General features: G+C 43.2%; 1 protein-coding gene across 4 annotated transcripts in view; it reads left to right on the forward strand.

The window, feature by feature from the left end:
* The first annotated feature begins 104 nt into the window (after window positions 1-104).
* Window positions 105-26,204, forward strand: part of LRRK1 (leucine rich repeat kinase 1) — a 140,204-nt gene continuing 114,104 nt past the window's right edge. Inside the window, exons 1-3 of one of the 4 annotated variants that reach the window (XM_075896928.2) lie at window positions 105-260; window positions 2,787-2,914; window positions 6,769-6,986. In XM_075896928.2, coding sequence (XP_075753043.1) covers window positions 6,920-6,986 — 67 coding nt within the window. In that variant the 5' untranslated portion in view covers window positions 105-260; window positions 2,787-2,914; window positions 6,769-6,919. Of the gene's footprint in view, window positions 261-1,095; window positions 1,514-2,786; window positions 2,915-4,949; window positions 6,103-6,768; window positions 6,987-26,204 lie in introns of those variants that run through there. The other 3 variants (XM_075896927.2, XM_006129198.5, XM_075896929.2) reach the window with 3 other exon arrangements.

Below are 26,204 nucleotides of genomic sequence, written 5' to 3' on the forward strand. Positions count from 1 at the left end.
TCCCCTTCCCCTCACTCTTCACCCTTCCCCTCCCCCCACACACCCCATTGCCACCCCCCCCCCTCCCCATTCCCCGCCCCCCGCTCCTCCCGGGATTGAGGAAGTGCCCCGGCCTGTCAGGCTGCGCCCCGCCCCGTTCCGCGCCCTCCCGCCCGCTCCGGCGCCGCTGCCGCCAGCTCGAGCCCGGGTGGCCGGCGGCGCAGGAGGCGGCTCCGCGCCCCACCGAGAGGCTCCCGAGGCAGGGACCCCCCGCGCGCGAGGTACCGGGGCTGGGCGGGGGGGGCTCCCCGCCGCGTCCCTTGTGCCTGAGGGTGGCAGGGCCCCCCCCCCCCCGGGCTAGCCGGGGCCCCCAGCGCGGGGGTGCACGGCCCGGGCCCTGCCCCCCTCCCGGGCCGGGGGCCGCAGACTCACCCCTGCCTGCCGGCGGGAGCCTTGTGGAGCGCGGGCTGGCGGAAGGAGGGTCTGGTGCTCTAGGGAAAAGGGGTGTTTGTTCCCCCGCCTGGTTCTGGGGCGGGGGGGGGGGGCTGCTGCTTGCCAGGCCCCCTCTGCCCCCTGACTTTGCCAGCCCTCTGGTGTCACTCCCCCGGGCAGCCCAAGGCTCCTCTCGAGGCTTGGAGCTGCTCAGCGCCGGGCACTTGGGCGAGGTGTGTTTGGATCCTGTCGGGGTCCACGAAGGACCCTCCTCCAGCCTGTGGGGAGGATTTGCTAAGTCCAGGACACACACTAATGATGGGGGACAAAGAAGAAGAAAAACGCGTAGGAGTGAAGAGGGCAAAGGGCTAAAACAAGGGAACAGGATGGGAAAACCGAGCAGTGGGTGGGTTTGGATGATTAGCGGGTACCTAACTCACATTGCTGCTGCTCTTTGGTAATCCCCAGCCAAAGGGACTCTGTTGGGATGGTAACCCCTTGTCTTACCTTTCTTCTGCAGAGTTAGAGCTGGTTGACCATTTTTTCAGTGATATCCATTTTCAGCGAAAGTGGCTTTTTGGACAAAGTCCATTTTCATGACAATATATTGGTGTAGAAAGTTTTCAGGTTTTTTGTTGAAACACCCTCCCCCCAACTTTTTTTAAAGTAAAAAATAAGTTGAAGAATTTTTTTTTTTTGCCAAAATAGTTTTTCAGGAGAGGGGAAATCATTTCCTCACCTGCTCTCATCAGAATGTTAAAGCTCTAATTTATTTGTAACTATTTATTCTGATGGTAATTTTTGCATTTCACCCTTCTCTGGAAGACAAAACTATACTTATTTTCCACTTTTTGTTTATTTTGTATGTATTCATGTAAAATAATAAAGATACACAACACATTACACTGCATGCCAGTCCAGACCCTTTTTCCTTATAGTCCAAGGTCCCAAGCTTTCAGACATGTAAGCATGTGGTTAACTTTGCTCATGTAAAAGTTCCATTGGTATCCCTGGGATTGCTTGTGTGAGTAAAGTTAAATACATGAATATGTGTTTACAAACTCAGGGTCCATCTCAAGCTGCTGCTCAGGAAAAATTAGAGGTGAGAAGAGCATCACGAAAAGAAAACATTTCTATAGATATGTTTGGGTTGTTTGGGTTTTTTTTGTAATAGAGCCTAATGTTTGGGAAAGGAAATGTTTGGGTTAAATAAGCCATAAGCAGGAAGCTGTTGTCTTTTCATGAAAGCTGGTGGTAGAAGGGAAATAAAGCTAACGTAGGTTAAGGAAAAGCTTCCTTTTGTTCAATAACCATTCCAACAGCCATCAGGAAGCACTCTGAGGCTACATCTATACTGAGGAGCTATTTCAGGATCCCGAAATAACTATTCCACGTCTTAAGAGTAAGCCCATTATATCGAAATATAATGGACTCGCTATTCCGACATCTCTGTAAACCTCATTGCATGAGGGTTAAGGGACATTTTGTAATAGCGCTTTATTTTGAAATTTGGTGCTGTGTAGATAGCGACAAATTTCAAAATAAGCTGTTTCGAAATAAGTATGAAATAAGCTATGCAATTTGCGTAGTGCAAATTGCGTAGCTTATTTCGAGGTAAGGGTGTTGTGTAGACGCACCCTTCGGCTCCAGAATAGAAGCACTTCACTTTTATAGTGTGCATATTATTATTACTTTACTTTCCACTATATAGAGCTCTCTCACTGGTCACTTCAGAGTGCTTCATAAATAGTAATTAATCAAATGTTACTATATGTCTGGAGGTAGATAAATAATATAACTACACTGCAGATTTGAAAACTCAGGAATACAACATTTATGTGATTTGCTAAGGTCATGCAATGCATGTCAGAGGGGGAACAGAACCCAAGAGTTCTTGCACTGACCATTAGCTCTCTCTGACTCTGCTGCTATGACCTGTGGAATAGTGTACAAATGCATTACCACTTTTCCCAAAACTTGAGGTAGATTCCTCATTTTGACACATGTCACTTGAAGAGCACTTTAAAAAGTCTTCTGAATGATTTAAGTTGAAAGATACAGAGCAATGTCATGGTATTGTGACAATTGATTTAGTCACATGGGAATTAGGAGAAAGGTGGCAATCCAATGGAGAATGCAGTAGGTGCAAAGGATTGACATTGAATACAAACTCACTTCTGGTTCCACCTTCTGTTATTTTTTGTATGTTTCAGTCATTATTTAAATAGGCACATGGTGCTTTACTTTTCACTCTGTCTACTTTTATTAAATGTTATGAGTGGTATTAGTGGCTGCTAGCAAGTTGCAGGGAGCTAGACTAGACAGACCTCTGATTCTGCGGAAATAACATGGCACTATTTTTTTCTTCTGCACAGAGGTACTGGTGACATAAGACAGCTGAGGATACATTGCCATTATATGAAGACCAAAGATGGATTGTTATTTTGCAGGGATTTTGCCCTAACAGAATGCCAAGAGCCACATTCTCTCCTTGCATTGGTAGGTATGTTATCAATACCTCACCTGGGTGTGACAATGTCCTGATATGAACCCACAGTTGGTTTGCACCAGTGACTGCTTCATCCACCTTCATGCTCCATGATGCTTCCTACTGTGAATACCCCCTTGACACCTGGCCTATAATGTGGCATCACATTGTATTGAAAGCCGTTGTTTGGTCAAAGAACTCAAGACAATATTCCGGAGTCTCCTATTGACTTGATGAGTAATCCTGGGCAAGTCATTGCACCTCTGTATGCCTCAATGTATTTACCTACCCAATGGGTATGATACAGGAGTATGATACAAATGGGTATGATACAGGATAGTCACAGGAGTATTGTGAGGCCTAATGAATGTTTATGAAGAGTTTTAAGAACTTTGGGTGAAAAATGCTGTGATTGCAAACTATTTTATACGATTTTATTTTTCAAAATAGGCTAAGGAATTAATGCCAATCTGTAAAAGTGAGCTATATGTCTGCTAATTAATCTTGAAAGAGAAGCTGGGTAGATGCTGAATGGAACCTAAATCTGCATTAAAATATATTGCTCCCCGCTCTTAGTCTTGCTGAGAAGAATATCACAGAAACTACAGCCTCTTCCCGACTTACGGACCAAGCAATTGGTCGTAACTTGGTTCGTTCATAAGTCGGACCCCATAGAGTTACACGTGACCGCGCTGTTCGTAAGCGTGGATCGCGTTCGTAACTCAGGGTCCGCCATTTACGACAGCTTTGGTCGTAACTGTGAACGGTCGTAAGTCGACCGTTCGCAACTTGGGGACCAGCTATACAGAATCTTGTCTAACACCAGCTTCTTAATAGTCAATAATAATTATACCTTCCAGGGCAAACACTGTGTTAAGGGAGTTAAAAGTTGAGAGTATGTATCAGTAACTTAAGAATAAAAAGCATAGTAGTGCTGTTCTTCAAACCAGCCATGACAAATTCAGGAAGTGCAGTTTGTACTTAAAAGAAATTCAAAGGTGTTAAGGTTTGGAAATGCTCATGTAAAGCATCCAAGCAACCATAGTTTTCCCTTGTGTTGTGACCATGAAATAATAATATAATTATGGGTAAGGCATTTTGTAGTCCTAGATTAAATGAAACTGGTTTTTACAGACACATTTCCACCTTGCCTCCATGTCACTATATGGGAAAGTAAGGATTAGGAGTTCCTGAAATCATTAATTGGGATGATTTTCAAACATATGGTGGGTGCTATGTTCAGAAAAAAAAAACCTCCCCGATTTCTGAAATTGTGCAAATGTGTGCCAAGAAATGCCACATAAATCTGAATGTGTGCTGGAAAGAAATATTGAACAAGTCTCTAGATTTCAGAGGATGGACACATTCATGCTTGATGTAACTCAGTGGAGTTATGATTTAGTGTTGTCAATTGATGTGCGTTAATGCCTGCGATTATCGCAGGGAACGATTAATGCGTTAATTTTTTTAACGCATTAATTGCAGGCGTTAATGCTACGCTGCTCCTTTGAAGCGCCGCTTTGGCGCTTTAAATGGGCAGCGCATTAGGAGCCTGGGATCAGCTTGAGTCCCCAGCTGACCCCGAGTTCTGTGCAGCGCTGCCCCTTTGAAGCGCCAGTCTGGAGCTTAAAAGTTGTAGCGCAACGCAGAGCTGGGGATCAGCTGGCCACTCCAGCTGATCCCCGGCTCCTAATGCGCTGCCCCTTGGAAACACCGGGGCAGCCTTTCCAAGGGGCAGCTGCACTGAGCCTGAGGTCAGCTGAGGACTCCAGCTGGTCCCCAGCTTCTGCAACACTGCCCTTTTGAAACGCTGCAGCAGCATTTCAAAGGTTCAGTGCACACGATTAATCACGTGATTAATCACAATTAATTTTTTTAATCGCTTGACAGCCATAGTTATGATCACAATCAATTTGAGCTGCAATGGCAATCATTCAACTTTGCAGAAATGTCACACGCTAAATCTTGGACTTCAGGGATTGGAGAGCAGGGTGGTACGCCCATGTTATTTGCAAAATGAGACTCTCCGTTATTTGGTAAATATTTTTGTTATTTTAGTTTTCTTAAAAAAACAAACAACCCCCTCCACACTGATTTTTTTTGTTTAGTCGTCATTGGGTGGTTTCACACAAGAGCAATAACCCATCTAGTGATTTTGGTCCTGCTTGCTTTCTGCAGGTTTACAAGTAATGTATTCCATAATATAGACCATTAGAGTTAAATGATCACTGCAGTTGGATCTGTAAAACCATGAACTTATCAAATCAGACATGTGCATAGTTATCAGATACCTCTCATCTTGTAATGACAGGGTAAACAATACTAGCTAGTTTAATTCCAAAGCGAGTCAGTCACGTTGTCTTGAACAGGGACACCCGCAAGCTCTAACATAATTTGCTGGCAGCCAACAAGCACCTAAAAATGCATTTCCTAGTTTAGAAAGCCTAAAAAAATCCTTTCCATTATGATCTTTAATATCTAATGTGCCACTTATTGAATATGCTGAGGGCAAGCAGAAATAGCAATGGGACATTTGAGAGGTCAGATTTTGTTCCTGGTGGCAAAACAGTGTCCATAAAATGAAAATCCCTAGAATTTGAACGTATCTGAGTAGAGGGACATAAAATAGCACCAGGCTCAAACATCTGCATAGAAACAAATCACTTGCCATTCACAGATTTTGTAACGCATTACCAGCTTTTACTTATTAAAGTCCTGTGAAATGAAGGAGGAATGTGAGGAAGCTGAATGTAGATGAAGGATAAGTATATATTGTCTTGCCCTGCCTCCAGAAAACCAGCTTTAGTTAGTAAAGCACTTAAGCATCTCTTTAGATCTCATTGACTTTAAGCACATGCTTAAAGTGCTTTGCTCAGTTTGAGACATCCTTTCATACCTTTGGTGGCATGCAGCAAATATGAAAGAAATGGATTAAAATCAGATCTTTTTAATGATGCTGTTACATTTGTGAATTAATTTACATACTGAAAGTGAAAGCAGAAAATAAAGGAACCAACTATGCTGATAGTTGTGTGCACAGTGTAAATACCACAGCAGTGTTAGGCAGAAGCCGCTTTAGAAAAGAGAATATTTTACAGAGATTCAACTTTAAATGGATGAGAACGTCAACATTCCTTGGATGAGTAAGAAAACGAATGCTCTGATCACTGCTAATTTTACAACCTGGTTAAAAAAATCTAAAGGTAACTCTTAGGAATTAAATGTGACTCATTGGATATGTTCCTGAAAAATGTTGGTTGTTTTGCAATGAAATCCTTGTGCATTACTGAGCTAGAGACAAAATGTGAGTTTTTCTTTCCCCCTTGTTTTCTTTCCTTCCAAAGAGGGTTTCTCCTTTTTGGTAACCAGATTAGTATTTGTTGAGAATGCTATGGGATTTCTCAAATGTTACTCTTACCTGGACCTACAATTTTCTGCCTAGACTTTGGCTTCTTTTGTGAGTCAAGATGGTTCTGAAGTGCAGTTTCTTTAGGAATTTTCAAGAGTTCCCTATGGCAGGTTTACACCACTTCAGTGCTCAGCCTTTATACTAGCCCATTGAGTCAGAAATGGGATCTGCAATCCTTATCCAAAATATCCCAATTCCGACTTGTTTCTTCAGTAGTTTTAACTGAGAGCAATTGAAATTACCCCCTCCCTCCCTTTTAGTGTGAAGACATTTTCAGGCTATTTTGTTGATGCACATTATGGATAGCTATAAGTATAATACTTTGTATTTACAGTGGCATGTAATAAATGCACTTTTTCAAGATAATGTCTAGAGAAGCTTTTATATGTGTAGAGGAATAAACATCTTGCAATTCCTGCATTGGGATGGTATATGATTTTTGCTTTTTTCCCTCCCAAAGCATAACAGATGGTGTTTCTTCATGACTGTGACAATTAGCAGTGACACTCCAATCCTGAATCAAGAGGGAGGTCGTTTGACTTTGACAACACAATTTAATTTTAAATACGGCAGAAAGTTGGCTTATTGAAACTTTGCGAATACAACCCACAATGTACTGGTGTGTGGGAACTGAGGAATCTACTGTTCGCGGAGAGCGCAACATGGAGTCTCAAAATGGTAAATGGAACAGCTTTTTCTTTCCTATTTGAAGCAACAGTAAATATTTAGGCTTTGTTTTTGAAGGTGCTCAAGGGACTTAGGTTAATACCTTCCACTGGAATTCAGTGAGATTTAAACACCTAATTCCCTTAGGTTGCTTTGAAAATCCAAGTTCATACCTTCAAGAATGTACAAAATGTAACAGTTAATTTTACTTGCAAGAATAATGACATACATGTATATCTAGCAATACAGTAGGAACAGTGTTCCTTACAAGTGAAACTAGTCAATACTTATATCACATACAAAAGATTCAAAAATGTGTTTTAATATTCATAATTTTTTAGCACATCAACACAAATATGCCATCCAGTATTGATGCAGTATGTGCTCCAGATACCAAAGCTTTTAAAATCAGAGCATCTTTCCTAAGGCTGAATAGATATTCACCGGCCCATGTTGTACTATATAAGCTTTGATTCAGCAGCTATTGATGATTTAATGTTAAGAATCCATAGCATAGATTAGGAGGTTTGTGTTTTTACATAATAATATTTTGAACTCAAAGGTAGAAATCCTTCTTTAAAAGAAAATGAGTGTTTGAGGATGGTTTTTGTTTGTGTGATTGTTTCTTCTTCAAATATTAATGTATGTTACCAATATTGTCAATCCCAGGACAACAATGTTAATTTTCTCCAAGTAAAAAATAGTTGTGTCTCAGCACAAGAGCCAGTCCTTGCCTTATTATATTAGTGTTTCCCCCCCCATAATAAACAATTCATAAGGAGGCAGTCTTTGTGTTAGAAGTGTAGGATGAAGGTGTTTTTGACGCTGGGTAGTGAGTAAGCAAAGCTGAGAAGATGCTAATGTTTTAGCAATCTTATTTTGGATTTTATCAGCAACTATGAAGCAATGCCTGATATTTTATTCAGAGGCCTTTTTACCTTTACCAAAGACATTTCGCACCAGTGTCACACGGAGCTCCAGGAACTTTCCTTTTTCTGTATGTATTATGATTATTTTGTGGTGTCTTTTTTTCTATATTTAAAGCTTTACAGTGAACAGGAACTCTCGGGAATAATGATTAAATCTGATATATGCCTTAAACTGTTAATCATATGTCTAAACTCTCTGCAAATCTGAATTCATTTCTGTTGGCAATATAAATTATAAACCATGAGAGGAATTTTAATCTGCTGTAATGATTAGCAGACTTTAAGGGATCTCCAGCAGTTTTAGCCTGTAATGCTGATTGACAGATTTTTCTCAGTGTTTCAAAGAAAAGGTAAATAAACCAATTGATCTGTACAGAAATAATGAGATGGGAAGGAAAAAAGCTATAAACTCTGTTTTACTATTTAATAACTTTTGGCTTTCCTCATGGAAATTCTTACATTGCTTTAAAGTCTCAGAAGGGTAGCCGTGGTAGTCTATAACTTAACAAACGGCAATGGTCCTATAGCACCTTAGAGACTAACAAAAATATATAAACAGAATCATTAGCTTTCATAGGCACATCCACTTCTTGTAAAGTGTGTGTTAAGTTACTAGTAGCAAGTAGTGTACAAAGTAAGGATGTAAGGGAGTAGTTGACTGATCAACTACCCAATAAGCCTATGCTTATCGGGTAGTTAAGTCGACTGCTCACATCCCCCCTATCTTGCCGCCTCTGTATCAGATGCAATTAAGGGGGTGAAGCAGGAGGCGGTGCTGGGGGGAGCTGGCTTAAAAGCGGGTCCTCCCCGCACCATCTCCACAGTGAAGCAGCCCTTGTCTGTGTGGTGGGGGTCCCAGTGTGGAGTTGGACCCCCCATGGATAGGGGCTGCTGCCGGCTGAGCAGGTAGTCTGGTTTAGTCCCGTTTCGTGCCGAGTGCAGGACCAAACCCCGCTGCGTCCCTGCAATTTAAAATGCAGTAGGAGCTGGGAAACAGGCTGCCCAGCTCCTACTGCCTTTTAATTTGCAAAGCTGCAGCAGGGTTTGGTCCTGCACTCAGCACGAGCCGAGATTGACCATCAACTAATTGATAAAAATTCTATTGACTACTTGAATAAATTCTCGCCTCTTAACATCCCTAGTACAAAGCGTTCCAGTATGATGACTATACCTAGAATTGTGTGTGTAAGGAATTGCATGTGATAGGGAAGATTGGCCATGTGGCCTGGAGGGTAGGTTTTCAATTATGTATCGCTTCAGAAAGTTTGCTCCCTGTGCATGTGCTACATGTGTTTGAACTTATTTTGGTTCAGGATCGTGTAGTTTCTGCCAAGGATAAGTGATGATAGTTAGTCCATTCCTTAGAATAGGGTCTTTGTTCGTCATTTGAATTTGCTTACCCATCTTTAATGCTGGGATGTAGTGAGTCATTAAATCGTGATATGTGAATATTGTTTTCATGCAGATGGTGTTGGCTGCTCTCATTGTGCAGGGGATAATAATAGGCCAGGGTGGGCAATAATTTTTTGCTGGGGCCACTTCAGAAATTTTTGAAGTGGCTCTGGGCTGCACCAGAAGGGGCAGGGCCAAGATACTTCCCTGCTTTCCCTCCAACCCCCACAGACCACACAGACCATGATTTTTCTGGGGATGAGGGAGCGCATGAAGTCCTTGCCCCCCCCCCGGTTTCCCCATGTCCCCAGGCCAATCAGAGCCTGGGGGCAGGCGGGAAGCATGCAAAGTATCCTTTGCCCTATCCCCGTGCTGCAAGGAGCGCACAGCACTTAGAAGCACCAAGCGCTCCTGGCAGGGCAGGAGGGGACTTTGCGTGCTCCCCCTTTTGCCTCAAGTTCAATCAGAGCTTGGGGACATGGGAAGGCGTGAAGTCTCCTCCTGCCCTGCCAGGAGTGTGTGGTGTTTTTAAGTGCCGCGCACTCCTGGTAGGGCAGAAGAAACTTTATGCGCTTTCCCTTGCCCCTAATTGGCCTGGGGGCGGGTGAGCAGCAGGGCCTCCGTGGGCCAGATCCGGCCTGGAAGGACCTTTTGTCCACCCTTGTAATAGGCCATACCATCTCATCTTTAAATATGAGGGATTCCACTAACGCTAGGAGAGTCTGGAGAAATTTCTTGCAGCCATATCACCTTGTGCTGGAATCCAGTCCTCGCTTACAAGATGAGCAGGGCAGGTAGGTCTGCTCAGTGTATGAATGGATGGCTTCTAACACATAGTAAAATGGCTTTTGTAGTTCATTAACTGACTACTGCTTCCAGGAGGGTATTGGAGGCAGTGCAGTGCTGAAAGCCCCTTTTCTCAGATGAGAAATAACACTCGTGTTCTGATCACTTACCAGCCTTATACTACTAGGGCTGAGGTGGGAGTGCAGGGTGTGGGAGGGAAGGAAGGGGCAGGAGTGGGCTGGGGGTAGGACTTCAGAGTCTGGGCAGAAAGGAGGGTGTGCGGTATGGAAGGAAGGGTGGGTGCAGGAGTGACGTGGGAGTGAAGGAAGAGGTCGGGGATATGGGTGCCTATCTGGCACAGCTCCTGGGGAAGCACACCCTGCAAGGACTGCCCTGCCTTGCCACTCCCATTGGCTGCAATTCCCAGTCAGTAGTGGCGGGGGGACGGTAGCAGGGGCTAGCAGCCCAGCTCACCGGGAGCAGGGATTTTTACTCTTGCCCCTCTCCCCCATGCATGGGCAGCCTCCCCAACCCCCCTATACTCCCACCCCCTTGGAGCTGGAGCAGCCCTCCACCTACAGCGAGCCACAGATGAAAGGCTGTTCTCGGGTAACCAGCTAACTGGTTATCAAATCCCTAATCTAGAATCCTGCAGATTTGCAGGTGTCCACTTTCTATCTGTAGGTATCCACATCTGTGGATGCATATATCCATGGCTTATTTTGGCAGATACCGATGTGGATGGGGATACAAATTTTGTATCCACACAGGACTCTTACATATGTGATGCCGTCAGATTAAATCTTTGGTTATTATTTCTGGAAAATTCTGCCTGATTGGCTGTGTTTTCTTAAATACTGCATTTATTACTGTGATTGTTTTATTTTTTGTTTATACATTTTTAGTGCTGATTGATAGAGGAGGAAGTGGGGAGAACAGGCTCTACAAGCCAAAATCCCCCCAACTAGCTATGTGAGCTGGACTTACTGTGCAAACCCTCCAGAAACAGAAGTAGGAAATAGCAAGCAGAAATAGGAAGTGCACTTACCCAGAAGTAACTGGGTTTTATTTTTAACCCTATTGAAATGTAGATAGCATACAGAAGTGGTGAAATTTGTGGAGGCCCAAAAGCTAACAGAAATTCAGCCTCTTTCACATAAAGACACTGTGTAATACCAGGGCAGCACATTGCACATTCACAGTTATCTTGGCTGAGATTTTTAGAAATGACTGGTGTTTTCGGTGACTCAGTTCTCTGACACCTTGAAGGGGCTCATTTTCAAAGTGCAGATGCACAGCATATTCTTTAAAAAACTGGCTTCTTTGAGGTGTCTTGAGATGGGTGCCTAAAATAATCACTTTTGAACATCTTGGTCGTTGTGTGTAAAGTAGGACACAGCGTCAATTGAACTCCTAGTCATTGCTCAGTGACGTAGCCTAGATAGTGCTGGATCTATCCTTCCAGGGGTATGCAATAATGATCAAAGCAATGCAAAAAATTCCTATAAAAGGTAGATTGGCCCTGCATCTCTTGAACCTGAGTGTAACTGCAAGGAAGAGAGAGCTGCAGCCAGGGGATCAGGAGCTCATCCACAAAATTAGGGAAGCCAGCAACTTCCCTGGAGGCAGGAAACCGGGGCAATGAGGGGAAGGGGATTTGACTACGGGCCAGGCATAGGCACTAGTGGGAGCTTGACCTGTACATACTGATGATCTAACAATGATGCACAAATGGAGCAACAACTCATGGAATAATATAATATAATTAATATAAACAAGAGAAGCATTCCCGACCCCATGACTGAAGAAAAGTTCATTAAGATGATAACTATTTGGTAGCACGCCAAGTTAGTCTCCTTTGAAATCATAATCATGGTGTTATAAAGGATTTGATTTACAGAAACCAGATGTAGGCAGGAACAAACTGAGACTAACTGATGCTGGCTCAAAGTTTAACTTGGTGACTATGAAATAATGTGTAAAATAAATCCCATCAACATGTGCATGAATTAGAAGAAAAGCCAGCTAATGTTAAAAAGGACACTACTGCTACAAAACCTGGATAATATAACCTGTTCCAAACTCAGACCATGAAGGAGAAACTGTAAAAGTTTGCAAAAGGAAATACAAATGTTCTTGATGATTCAAAACATATTCAAGAGCATAATTGTGAAACTTTTTGTAAGCACCTAGAGGATAATAGGGTAATGAGAAAGAGCCAGCATAGATTTGTCAAGAACAAATCATATGAAACCATTTTTTTTCTTTGACTGTGTTACTGGCATAATGGATGGTGGGGAAGCAGTAGAAGTGATATATCTTGATTTTTAGTGAAGTCTTTTACAGTCCCATTAGACATTCTCATAAGCAGCCTAGGGAATCCAGATGAAAATTACTATAAAGTAGGTTTAAAACTGGTTCAAAAATTGTATTCAAGAATAGTTATTTGTGATTTGCAATGTCACTGAAGTTAGGGCAGAAAGTAATCAGCAAGAGAAGATGTAGGTTAAATTCTAGGAAAAACTTTCTAACTATGAGGATAGTTAAGTACTGGATTAGGTTAATCAGTGAGGTTGTGCAACCGCTATCACTGGAGGTTTATAAAAACAGGTTAGACAAGCAATGGGCAACCCAAGCTAGTGAATGAACTGCAAGTTTGTTGTAATCAAGATGATCTCCTGAGAGAAAGTAGTTCTGCTAACTGCTCTTGTATGCCTGGAATTTGCTGGGTATGCTGATTAAACCATAGTGGCACTTCAATTGGGTGCAGGGTAGGGATGTTAACAAGTAGTCGACTGAGGTAAACAGGATGAAGTTTAATAAGGAGAGAAATGCAAAGTACTCCAGTAGGAAGGAATAATCAGTTTCACACATACAGAATGGGAAGTGATGGTGTAGGAAGGAGTACTGCTGAAAGGGATTTGGGGGTCATAGTGGACCACAAGTTAAACATGAGTCAACAATGTGACACTGTTGCAAAAAAACGCAAACATGATTCTGGGATGTGTTAACACGAGTGTTATGAGCAAGACACAAGAAATCATTCTTCCACTCTACTCTGCACTGATTAGGCCTCAGTTGGAGTATTATGTCCAGTTCTGGGCACCACATTTCAAGAAAGATGTGGAAAAATTGGAAACGGTCCAGAGAAGAGCAACAAAAATTATTAAAGGTCTAGAAAGCATGACCTATGAGGGAAGACTGAAAGAACTGGGATTGTTTAGTTTAGTAGAAAAGAGAAGACTGAGAGGGGACATGATAGTGGTTTTCAAGTATCTAAAAGAGTGCTACAAGAAGGAGGGAGAAAAATTGTTCTCCTTGGCCGCTGAGGATAGGCAAAAAGCAGTTGGCTTAAACTGCAGCAAGGGAGATTTAGGCAGGACATCAGGAAAAACTTCCTAACTTTCAGGGTGGCTAAACACTGGAATAAGTTGCCTAGAGAGGTTGTGGAATCTCCATCTCTGGAGATATTTAAGAGCAGGTTGGATAGACATCTACCAGGGATGGTCTAGACTAGCGGTTCCCAACCTTTTCCAGATGGGGACCCATTTTGACAATTCAGGAAGACTTGGTGACCCAGGGCAATTCAAAAAATGTTTGAATGGCTCCTTAAGAGCCACCTGGGGAGACACCTGGCGACCCTTTTGAAATGTAATAGAGACCCATATTTGGGTCCTGACCCAAAGGTTGGGAAACCCTGATCTAGATGGTACTGAGTCCTGCATGAGGGCAGGGGACTGGACTTGATGATCTCTCGAGGTTCCTTCCAGTTCTATGATTCCACTCACTCCCCTCCCCCCCTCTCCCTCCCTCCCCCGCCTGCCCTGCTACCATTGTGAGAGCTGGTGCTGTGGGGAACCGGCTTAAAAACCAGTTCTTCCCCAGCATCAGCTCTGAGGTCCCGTCTCTTGCCATGGGCAGAGGCTGCTCTGGTAGGACTCCTGAGGACAGGGGCTGCTGCCACCAAGCAGCCCCTATTCGTGGTGGCCTGCACTGGCCATGCACAGGGGCTGCTCCGGCAACAACCCCTGACTGCGGCCAGCCCGGGCTGCCATGAACAGGGGTTGGTGCTGGGTCAGCCTCATTTGAAGCAGACAGGGCTGGTTGCTGCAAACGGGGGCTGCTGGACTCAGCGTGAGCCAGAACCAAGTAGTCCCGGCTCACGCTGGTCCAGGACACTGCACCTCTGCATTTTAAATGAAGGAAAAACCTGGTGGCTCTTACTACATTTAAAATGTAGAGCTGTAGCATGCGTGGCTCCTGGAGCCAGCACAAGCTGGGACTGCTCAGTCCTTATTAACTCATCGTGTAGTCAATACAAATTATATCAATTACACGATTGGTCAGATAACTGCAATTTAACATCCCCAGTGCAAAGGGAGTGCACGGCTCTTTCAGTCAGTGTTCTGTGCAGTCAGCATGCACTTCATGTGCCCTTGCTTTACGTGTGTATCACTTTAGTAATACCAGTAGGATAAAAAGCTATGCGGATGGAAACCAGTGGAATCTGGCAAACCTGCATGCAGGTAGCGGTAAACAAAATGTCTCACAGGCCACAGTAAAACCCCCATGGTCTACATGTGGCCCATCGTCCGCAAGCAGCTGCCCCTGGGTTAAACAGTCACCTGTTAGGGATAGTGTAGTTATACATGGGCCTGAACACAAGGCTGGACTAGATGACCTCTCAAGGTCCTTTCGAGCCCTACATTTCTGGGAGCAGAGTCGGCTGGGGAAAGGGTACAACTTTAATTGCAAATGTTTATTGGGGAAAATATGATCTTTATTTGGGCAAGAAGAGACAAGACTTCCTATGTAAATCATTACTTTTTATTGTGCAAGGAATACATGAGAGTACAAACAGCCTGACAGAAGTAATGGTAACAAAATAAGGGAGGTAAGTGGAAAATCTTTTGCAAATAGGACTTTTGTATAAATGGATCTGTCAAGGCTGTTCCCCACTCTGGCCCTCTGAGTGCAGATGGTGGGGCCTGCAAGAGACCTTAAATACCTTGCCTCTATAGGCAGGCTTCTGCTTAAAAAAAACTCCTCAGGGTTACAGATTCCCTGGCTTTGGGAGCTAGGTTACCACCAACAAATGTAAAAAATCCCTTCTTCTTAGACTCAGGAGGAAGCACTTGAACTTATTCCAGAGGGATACTCCCACGCTCTTTTGCCACAAGAGAGCTTGAAGAAAAAAAAGAGAAAACAAACTACAGTCTCCATTAGCAGATCTCTCAGTCTTAGGCATGCATACGCAGACCTATTACCTTCCAGGACACAAGAATCAAATCATCACCTTAAAAAAGATGATTTTATTAACAAAACCCAAAAGATATACTTGATAAAACATTCTTGGTTGCTGGTGTTACAGAGCAACTGAGAAAAGAACAGATTAAAACAGAGAGAAAAATGATATCTCTGGGTGCAGCTTAGATAAAGTGAATGGGAGGGGGGCACGTAGAGTTAGCACAGAGAAATTTAACCAAACAACAAAACAAATAACCTGATTGTGATGAAATATACATTTTTGTATCTACTCACAATCTGTGCTTCAAGGTTCAGTCCATGTCCGTGCCCAGTATTCCTTGTAGGCATGGTAGATCTGCCTAGTTCAATTCCTCTTCTTTCCCCAGCTTCTAGCTTAAAACTTACACAAAGACAAAAGCAGGCAGGTATATCTTCCAATTTAAATTTCAACACCTTTTTCTATTGGCTCTCCTGACTCCCTGTTCACACCCCCTAGCTACTCGAGTTTAACCCTTTAGTCACCGAATGCTGGCCAGCACTACCCTATTCATCACAGGGTCTTATCTGCTGTAGTGGTATGTGATGATAAAATAGTTTGGGGGTGAGAGTTCAACCTGTGTTGAAAAACAAAATCATTGTCCTTTGTTACATTATGAAAATATTAATTGTATGGTGTGTGTGCACATCTAACGCTTCCTATAGCAGTGTTTCTCAAAGTAATCCACAAAACCACTTTGAGAAACCTGTTAACTGGCTGCGCTGGTTTGTTTACTTACCGGTGCCATGCCCACGGAGCCTTGTGGCTCCTATTGGCTCCGTTTTTCTGTTTGCAGCCAAGGGGAGCCAGGGGAAGCAATGGTCACGGCCATAGCACCAGTAAGTAAACAAACCAGCTCGGCCAGTTAACAGGTTTCTCCAAGTAGTTTTGCGGACCACTGAGAAACACTGTACTATAGCAATCAAAGTTGTCATTTTGCCAATAGTGTTGAATACAATTTTACCCTTGTAAGAGATTTGTGCTGAATAATTATTTTTCATAATGTCAGAAATATTATGTAGGCCAATTCCAAAGCCAATTGACATTTATGGGAGCCTTTACACTATCTCCAGCAGGCTTTTGGTCAAACCCTTCATGATGGTCAAAGCCATTTAGTCATATTTTTTTTCTTTTAAGGACAGCTTCACTAAAGATGCTGTCGGCATTTTATTCTTCAGAATACAGCCAACACAGAGGAAATGTTTGCAGTGCAGAATGGGGATGGATTTTTTGTTCCATGTAGTTTTAAATTTGATATAGTAGTTTGATTTTGTATTTTCATTTTGATATAGCTTGAATTGGCATTTCATTCTAACTCAGAGGTTGGCTGATGTAAATATGGGGAAGTGCATTTAGGCTCAGATTCTGTAAAGAAACCCTCACAGGCAGACGTTTCAATTAGCATGGTTCTGTGTGGGTACAAGTGTCTTTCTCTGGGTGCTGCCCCAGGAATTCTGCAGTTTGAAGGAGTAAAGACCTTAATGCTGTTAATAAAAACAGCTAAACCCATAAACCCAAATTGTAGCCATAATATTTATTTTTATAATATCCAGCCAAACTTAATGACAATATGATATAAAAATAAAATGGAGCTAACAATGCAAAGTTCACTCTTGGTTAATTTCGGGTTGGTTAAAATAGTGTTTCCATCATAACAATAGCTGTGCTGATTTTTTTTATCACTATGTGTCTAATCCAGCAAGCTTTGCAAACCCAAACCTCCCCGGAATAATACTTAGAAGTTACATCCACCTCCAGAGAGCTGTGTAACTAACTCAGTCCCATGAGCTAGAGAAGAATTATTGTCTCCATTTTGCAGATGAGGACGTGGCATGACTTGCCCAAAGCTGCGGCATGTGTTGATTGCAAGAGCCAGGATTAGAACTCAATAGGGTTGCCAGGTGTCTGGTATTGACCCGGACAGTCCGGTATTTTCAGCTCCTGCCTGGTAAAAAAAATTCAGATAATACCAGACACTCAAAATGTCTAGTATTTTCTGATTTTTTACCTGGACAGGGGGTGAAAGTACCAGAATGTCTGGGTCAATACCGGACACCTGGCAACCCCACACATATTCAGCAACCCCCACTCCCACACGCCACTTACCTGGTTCTGCAGGGGAGCAGTCAGGCCGGGAGCAGGGAGGGAGGCAAGATGGCCACCAGCTTCCAGCAGCCTGTTAGGAGTCACAGAGCCCAGCTCCTCCTGTTCTTATAGGGCCATGCTGGTTTTTTAATTTTTTAATGTTTTTTGCTTAATAACTCTCTGGGTCCTTTTTTTTTTTTCCCTCAACAACTTTGGTCTCTCTCCCTTTCTTTTCAGCAAAATTTTTTCCCCATTTTTTTTGGGGGGGGAAGGGTGTTCAGTATTTTTGGTTAAACCATCTAGCAACCCTAGAACTCAGGGTAGGACTCTGCCTTGTGTTCAAGGCTCCCAATTATGCTTACCTCAACTTTAAATTACTGGACCATATTTTTATGCTGAAATGCCTTTTGATTCTGCCCTATTCTGGGACCACTTCTCCTTATCCTTAATCTGTATCAGAGGTAAGATTTAGGTTTCATAAAACTGAGCTCTTTATGTCAATTGCTTATTAATGCAGTGTATCGAGGTCTATCCTAGAATTACAAGCGATCACTGAAAGTGTGTGTAGGAGTGACGGGGGTGGCTTGGGAGCAAGCTGAGGTGAGTTGTGCCTTGCTTCTTTAGAGAGTACCCTGTTTTCTCTCTCTCTGTTTTGAGGCTCTTCTGTGTTATCATTGTGTTTTCTACAAAATAAAGTAGGGTCATGCTGCAATCTGCCAGAAAGAGTACTTATGTTTTTATCTACCTTTTTGAACATATGCTGTGAACATATCTACTAATCCTCAGGATACATGAAAAGAACTCTCATTTAAATCCATGCAAGTCACACAATTGTGTGTAAGAGTGTAGACTGTGTCCATTAGCGATTTCTCACCCTTCCTCACTGCCTTTTTGTGGTTTCCTTAGTAATGCTGACCTACTGTTGCAGTCTAGGGATTGGTTCCTGTGGCAGAATGAAAAATAAGGAGAAGCTTCCTTCCGCTTGGCTGTAGCACAGAAATTCTTTCAGTATTACAAATTTCCATGCATTTGTTTCACTCAGCTCTCTTGTAAAGGTGGAATTTCCCTGTCTGCCTATGTGTTCCCGTCAGCAATAACATAGCCACCTACATACATAAAGGGAAATTTCTGTTCTCCAAGGAGTTTAAAAGGCTGTTTTCCTATGGTGCTTAGTTGGCCCAAACAAAAGAGAAATTGCAGTGGTCAGTCTGGAACTTTGGCTATCTGGATTCAGTTTTCTCCTCTGCCTTCAATGTCTCATGTGACCTTAGGCAAGTCACTTTGTGTCTCTGTGCTTCAGTTTCCCATTTGTACAGTGTGGCTAATAGCACTTCCTCCTAAAAGGTGTTTGAGGAGATTGTTAACAGAGTATCTCATGAAAGTTTGTACTTAAATTGAACTTAGGGAATGTTAAACTCTGCCCGTTCCTCCATTTCACCTGCCTTCTTTTTTGCATTTTAGACTTCTAATAGTCAATAAATGGCTTGCAGCATTACCGGGCATATCTCAGAACTCACTGGGAAAAGTTCAGTTCTAATCCCTTGCTGCATACAGTTGCAAGTTCTGGTAAAATAATGAACCAGGGCAGAGATTCAAATTTCAGAGAAATGAGAAATCTGGATAAATTTAGCTCAAATATTCTTGGTATGTTTGTGGTTGCTGTGGAACGTACAGTGCTTCATGCTTTAATGATTGTAATGTTGTTTAGAAAAAAACTAGCAACACTTAACTATGAAGGCTGTTTACAATAGTTTTAAATTATTCACCTGTATTTATTATTTTGGAGTTATTGATGTTTTTCCTCTCCTTGGGGAAGGAGTGTTTGGCTACAGATTGTTGCTTAATTGAAAAGCTACAAAGCTGTGTTTGCAAGGCTTAGAACTGATACACGCTTCCGAGTGATTATCTACCTTTTACTAAAATTCTGTCTCCGGAGTAGGATTCAAAGGGAATGGTGATAATAATCACTTCAGACCACAACACCCCCAGAAACTGCCTGTCTCTCACATCAAAAGCTTTTATTTTTGCATCAAACAGAATTATTTTAAGCAATAATGGACAAGGGGCCCTTCTCATATCTCAGATATAGCTCCATATTGGTCTCTGAAGTGTAGCTCTCTGTTTTCAGCTCAGCACTATGGGGGTGATTTTCTACTGCCTTGCTCCTTGAGTACTCTTTGTCACTTGGGTAAAGTGGGAATAAAATGCTATCATATCTGAAGTCTTTGCATCTATGGTAGCATTTTGCACCCGCTCTGCACTCAATGGCCCAGATCATCAGGCATACTGGATTAGCGTTCAGCAGTTGGTGGAAGGGTGAATGAAAATTGGCTTTCCTGTTATAGCCCCATTGCAACTTAGATCCACTTCTTGGTTGCTCCAAGTTGCGTTGGCTTGTCAAGGTCTCCTAAGGCTATCAGCTCATTTAACCCACTCCCCCTTTAGATGATACCAGCTGTGTTATGCTGGTGGTACACGCCACGGGTGAAATCCGGACCTCACAGAAGTCAGTGATAACTCATAGTAATTTCACTGGGACCAGCATTTCACCCCATACGTTTTTCATTAATAAAGTCTGTGTATTTCCAGCAAAGTAGAAATGTGGGTTTGTTTTTTTCCAGTGATAACGTCTCCTTCCTAATGCGAAATAATGTGTGTTTACTATGAAAATAAATAAATAGGCTCCCCTTTTCTTTCTTCTTTTTTCTAACACAAGCATCTCTGGGACCTAAGTTTTATCACAGAGTAATGGATAATTTTTTTGCGGGAGCCCCTTGAAATTTTGGCAGCACGTAACTGCACAGATTGACTTGGGACCAATGCTGCTTATTTTGGATGTTGCTCTTTCCACACTTTACAGTCTATTCAAAGCACAGCTGCTAAGATTTAACTTCCTTCCATATTGTTCTCTGCATAATCCCCTCTTTGAGGGTCTGATCCATCTTCCACTGACGTCTGTGGAAAAATTCCCAGTGAGGAGAGGAGCAAGTGTGGGGTGGAGTTTTGGGGCGAAGAGGCCACACGGTAGTGATGCTTTGTGGGAAAGGGACAGTGTGAGGGTGAGGGCTCCAGGGAAAAAGACGGCCTGGGGGCTGGGCCTCAAGGAGCATGGGTGGCATGGGAAATTGGGCCACAGTTCTGGTGCCCATTTCTCCCCTCTACTTTTAGGGACTTTCTGCCACTCTTAGGGGCTCTCTGAGTGCCGTCCCAGGGTTGGGCCGGGCTTTGCGGCCGTGGCCGGCGCGTATATGTGCCGTGCGCCCCCGGGGGGGGGCCTGCGTCCAGGGGCGGTGCTGCACGCCTGGGCCCACGGCGCCAAAAGGGCTCGGGCCGGCCCTGTGCCCACCATAACCACCCTTTGTCAGTTCCTCCCACAAGTACATAGCATTTTCTTCTGCCCTATTTGTGAAACACAGTAGGAATGTCCTCTTCAGACTAGCCCCAGCCTTCCCCAGGCTGGCCAGAGCATTGGGGTGGGAGGCTCGGGTAGCATGCTGCCCCTGCTTTCCCCTGGCCAGCCAGAGGATGCTTACTTGGGGAACTGGGGGGGCTGCTTTTGCATCTCCCCATGAATGGGCCTGATGGTTTTACGAACAATATTTAAAAGAATGAAACACTTTTTATTGTATTTTAGGCTTTTTTTCCCCAATGAAAAACTAAACATTGGAAGATTTGCTGAGGGGTGGGCAAGAAAAGGTTGCTGTGGGAAAAATGGAAAATTTCAAAAGAAAGTAAAATTGGTCATGACAATTTTAATTGGGGAAAAGGTCATATTTCATTTTTAAATATCAGTTGAAAATGTTGACCCTCTCTAGTTATGCTAATTAATTCCCGCTCTTGGTCTGGATTTTATGGGTTGTTGTTCTTTGTTCAGTAGAACAGGGATGGTTCTTATATTTCTTTTTTGTGACTACTCACTGGAGGCGTTGGACCAGTGCTTTAATAGTCTCTCTTTGTTTGACATAGTCAATATTTGGAAAAGCAGCATGAAGGGAATCAAAGAAAGAACAGTAACTGTGCTTATGCAAATTTAATGTGCTTGTTCCAGTTAAAAATATACATATATATATCTGGTAAAGAGAAAGAGTAGCAGAGGTGGCTTTTATCGATATTCACATTTGTGAATGATGCCAAGTGTGGGACTGGGATGAAATCACTGAAGCCATGATACAGAAATAGAACTTTCATTTAAGGACTGACTCATTTAAATTTTTCTATACAGAAACCACATCTCCAATCATTTTCGACTTGTGTTCGTTAGTATTTATCTTATATATACATACACAGAGAGAGAGAGTGAGTCTGTCTGTCTGTAAGTACATTTGTTCAAGAACTCCTCCTAAATGGTAAGAGCTAGGGCCACCAAATTTGGTATGCAGCTTCCTCTTTTCCTAACTTAAAGCAAGATCAAGGTTTAGTTGTGCCAGGAAAACGGGAAGTGCTGGGAATGGGAAAGAGATGAGGGATGCAATACCGAGAGTGACCACTGGGGGCAGCCGCACTACCAAGAAAGTGGCCAGCTCGGACTGGGGCTCGCTATTTTGCCTCCCCCAGACGGGGTAAGTAGCCCCCCTGCTCCAAACCCTTTCCCCTTTGTCCCTTGGCTGCTGCGCTGGAGAGGGGGAGGGAGGGAGAAAGCCCTGCCCAGACAGAGGAGGGAAGGCTCTTGCCTTAACAAGGGGGGACTAGGATGCGGGGCTGGGAGGAGGGGAAAGGCCCTAGGTCGCACAAAGGGTGGGACTGGGAGGAGGGGACAAGAGTGGTTAAGGCAGGGGTGGGCAATAATTTTTCCAGGGAGGCCACTTAATGAATGTTGCTGTGTGGTCATGGCCAGGCTCCACTCCCCGGAAGGGGTGGGACCTGGGGAGGAAAGGGCAGAGCTGGGGATTAGCCGTCCCCCAGAATTGTCTAGAGTTGAAGGCTTTGAATTAAAAACTGCCCAGGGTTGCTGCGGCTATTTAAAAGGCTCGCAGCTCTGGCCCTTGCCAGCTGTGAACTATGAGTCATTTAAATAGGATCCTTCTGCCTGAGCCACCACCTGGAAATTTGGTGGCAGGGGCAGCAGAATATAAATAGACAGCAGCCAGATGCGGTCCACGGGCCAGATCAAAGTGTTAAGTGGGCTGGATATGGCCTCGCGGCTGCATCTTGCCCTGTCCTGGGTTAAGGGGAGAGAAAAGGCCCCTGCTGGCCAGGCTTGGAGAGAAGAACCCTACCAGCCATAGTTGGAGAGAAGGCCCTGCCAAATGGGACACCTCCCTTCCCTGAGCCCCTCTTTACCCCCCCCACTCTCTCACCTCCCCACATTCTCAATCCTCCCACCTTGACTCCTGCACCCCTGACACCCCGAGACTCCTGCAAACACTCCTCCCCCTGCTAGCTCCTTGCCTTGAAGGACCCAGCCAATGCCGGGTAAGTCTTCTAGTTTCATATAATTGTTTTATCTATTGAGAGGAATTTTATGCCAACTTTTCACTTCTTTCAAAATAGTTATGCCTAGAGGACTATAATATGGGCAAGGACGGTGTAATCTTCACACTGCTCGCCAGGGTAGCTTGCCTTTACTCTGGAGAGGCAATATCTGTGGGCAGGAGGTTAGGTTATTCTGCATGTCCACTTCGGTTTTGTCCTAAATGGAGTGCTGACAGCTGGCCTGATTATTATCATGATGGTTTCATGACTCTGACACCTGCCTACTAAAAATAGGTTGTGACCACAAGCATTTTGTAAACTCTTTAAGTAACTGGGGAATAAAATTATTAACAGTAAAGTTAATAGGCCTAATCCTGCTCTCAGTTAAACAGATGACATCATCTCTGTGACTGATTAGCCCGATTCATTCCTCCCTCCCCCAGTGAATTAAGCAAGTTGCTCTGACTTGTTCTTGTGCCTTCCCAAAATCTCTGCTTGCTCCTCTGCAAACTAGCCAGGATCTTACTGGTACAAATATATCAGGATAAACATTTGATTGGTTTTAGCTTCACCTCTTCCTCCTTAGCACTCAGAACAGGAAGGGCAAACAGGAACTAGGGACCTTTCTGACAGATAAACTTTCTGTATTTATGATCTGAGGTCAGCAGGGTTAGTGAACTAATCCTAACTCAGTCTTTCTGAGTGCCATTCAGAAAGAGAACGGCACGCCAGTTTGCTTTCAGCTTCCTGTCATTTACTTGTGACAGTTTGGCTAGCTTGCCTGGAATAGTGAATCTGTGCTACATGTTAACCTCTCAGTAAAGAGCAATGTTAATAACTAGAATTGAGGGAGCTGGGGATGAGATGTGGAGAAATGTGCAGTTGAATGGCTGTGTGTACTGTGAGCTGAGATTTTACATAACATTTGTCAAAACTGATGATAGTATAAATCCCTCTGTTCTATCATTAAGCCTTTCGTTGTAGTGCATATGTACAAAACACCTCTATGCAGGCTTGCACAATTCATCAGTGGTGCAATGCTATACTTGAGGCAAACATTGTTTCCTTATGACCTCAACAGAGAAGTTACTCCTTTAAGTGTGCAATTGAAATGCCCACATTTCCTTATCATGCACAGCTATAAATTTAGCTAGTGGTCACGAGCTTATCCAGTTCTGCTCATTGTGATTTAATTTCCTACAACACAGTTTGCAAGTTGATGCTGATATTGTGATGCATGCAAGTGTGTTACTTTGTCTTAGCTCTAAATTTACTGCCCATGCTTGGGGTTAAGTGGCCTCTTAAACGTATGTTATGATGCACCACAAAAAGAATAACTGACCTATTCTCACTCAGACTCCCAGAATAGAATAATTCATTCCCATAATCCAAGGTAGCAGGCAGATATGCACCCACATTCAGATTATTCATTACATTAAATATCCTAAAAATGTATCCGATAAAACTGCAGCTTTTTAAGCCAGTCTGGTTTTTGTAATTCACCTCTGGCTGTAGCTTTTCAAGAGAGAAAAGGATTTTACTGCCCAGAGTCCTGGTTTTTTTTTTTACTTTCTGATTTTGTTTATAATTTTAACAATGACTTCACTTCCAGATTAAGAGAATTTTTCTTTTGACTATTTCCAGTGGCTTTAATTATGGTAGTAGATTCAGCCCAGTAATATTCCCCCAGATTTCATCTTTTGCCTTCTCTGATCACATAGTTACGAGCTCCATTTTCAGGGGAATTAGGCATTGATTAACATTTATATTCTGTGTGAGGGGGATGATGCCCAGTTTTACATCCTCTTTTCCACGGAGTTACCAAGAACATTTGCTGTAATTAGTTTATTTATTGGATATTTGATTGAACAAAGCTGCTGAGCCTTCAGAATCACCACAAAAAATGATTTCCTCTTTGCTTGAAGAAGTGATGTGATATTGGTTGCATGGTGAATGAGAAGTGTTGGTATGATCCTAGCCCATGTCTCCAGTCATTGCATCACACTAGTTGCAGAGGGAGATCACTTTATCATCAGGACAACTTTGTCCAATTCTGTCACTTTGGCTGTTCCGCAGATCCAGGTCATTTTGTTACCTCCTTGATAGCTTTTATCATAACCTTGCTGGTGGGTTTCCTAGCAGGGACAGTGTGATGGTTCTGATTGATTCAAACTGCCAACATCGGAATTGTAAGATAAACAGATAGGACTTTGTATATTTCATCTAACTCATAAGCAGCATGTAAATTAGATTGTCAACGTCTTGGAGCAGGACTCGTGTTTTCCACTGAGTTTGTACAGCATGGACCACAGCCCAATCCTGAGTTACTGGGCGGTGTGGATGTGATAGGGTGAGGTCACAGAGTACCCCTGGAGGGTATTCCCTGGAGTGCTGACAAAGCCACTGACACTCGCCTTTTTGCTCTCTGGGGCTTCTCACCACCCTGTCCGCTGGGTTAGCTCACCTGATCTCTCCCTGCCAAAGCACAAAGCTGAGATCACCCCCCACCCCCACCCCCAGAGCAATATAGACACTGAAACACTTCAGGTCTGAGGAAAATGAAGTTTTGGGTCCAGCTTCCTGGGATACCACCCCCCAAATGGGATCAGAACCCCAAATAAATCATTCAGGTGAGACCCCTTTAACAATGAAAGGAGGATGTAAACACCGATTGCTTCCCCAGGTAACAATTATTTGCACTGGGCTTGATAGTAAATACAAGTTATTTTATTAAGTACAAGCAGTAGGATTTAAGAGCTTGTAAATGAAAACAGGCAGAGTAAGTAGATTACAAATTTAAAATAACAGAAAACACCATGCTAATTCTAACACTAAAATCTCAGTACAAACTTATTACAAAGTCACCCTAAAACTGTTCTTATTGCAGCTAAGCCTACACACCAGGGAAGTTCTTGGGAGTGTCATGCCAGCAAAAGACAAAGAAACTGCTAGTTTCCCATTGTTTTATAGATTCCACCTTTGGGCTGGAATTCTGTTTCTACTTTCCACCCTTACATGGAAAAATCACAGCTGGTCAGACCCTACCAGTTGGGGGGGGGAGGTGTCACCTGACTTCCTAGGACCAACCATTGCTAAGACTTAAAGGACAAAAGAAGCTGTTTACAGTTAACCAGATCTTGAGGGAAACACCCTTGATGGCTTTCCTTTGCACTTTTAAAACCATAAACCATTGCATACTCCATATATCTAACTTTACACATGAGAAGGATACATATACCAAAATAAGATATACAGACTCAGTGGATTATGCCATTAAGATTGTCCAAAGTGTCTTTGAGTTATGCATATTTGTGTCCATAAGTCTATTTCATAAATCATGGG

Source organism: Pelodiscus sinensis, chromosome 14 (assembly GCF_052426305.1).
Source record: "Pelodiscus sinensis isolate ZL-2025 chromosome 14, ASM5242630v1, whole genome shotgun sequence".
In the NCBI taxonomy this organism is placed as follows: Eukaryota; Metazoa; Chordata; order Testudines; family Trionychidae; genus Pelodiscus; species Pelodiscus sinensis.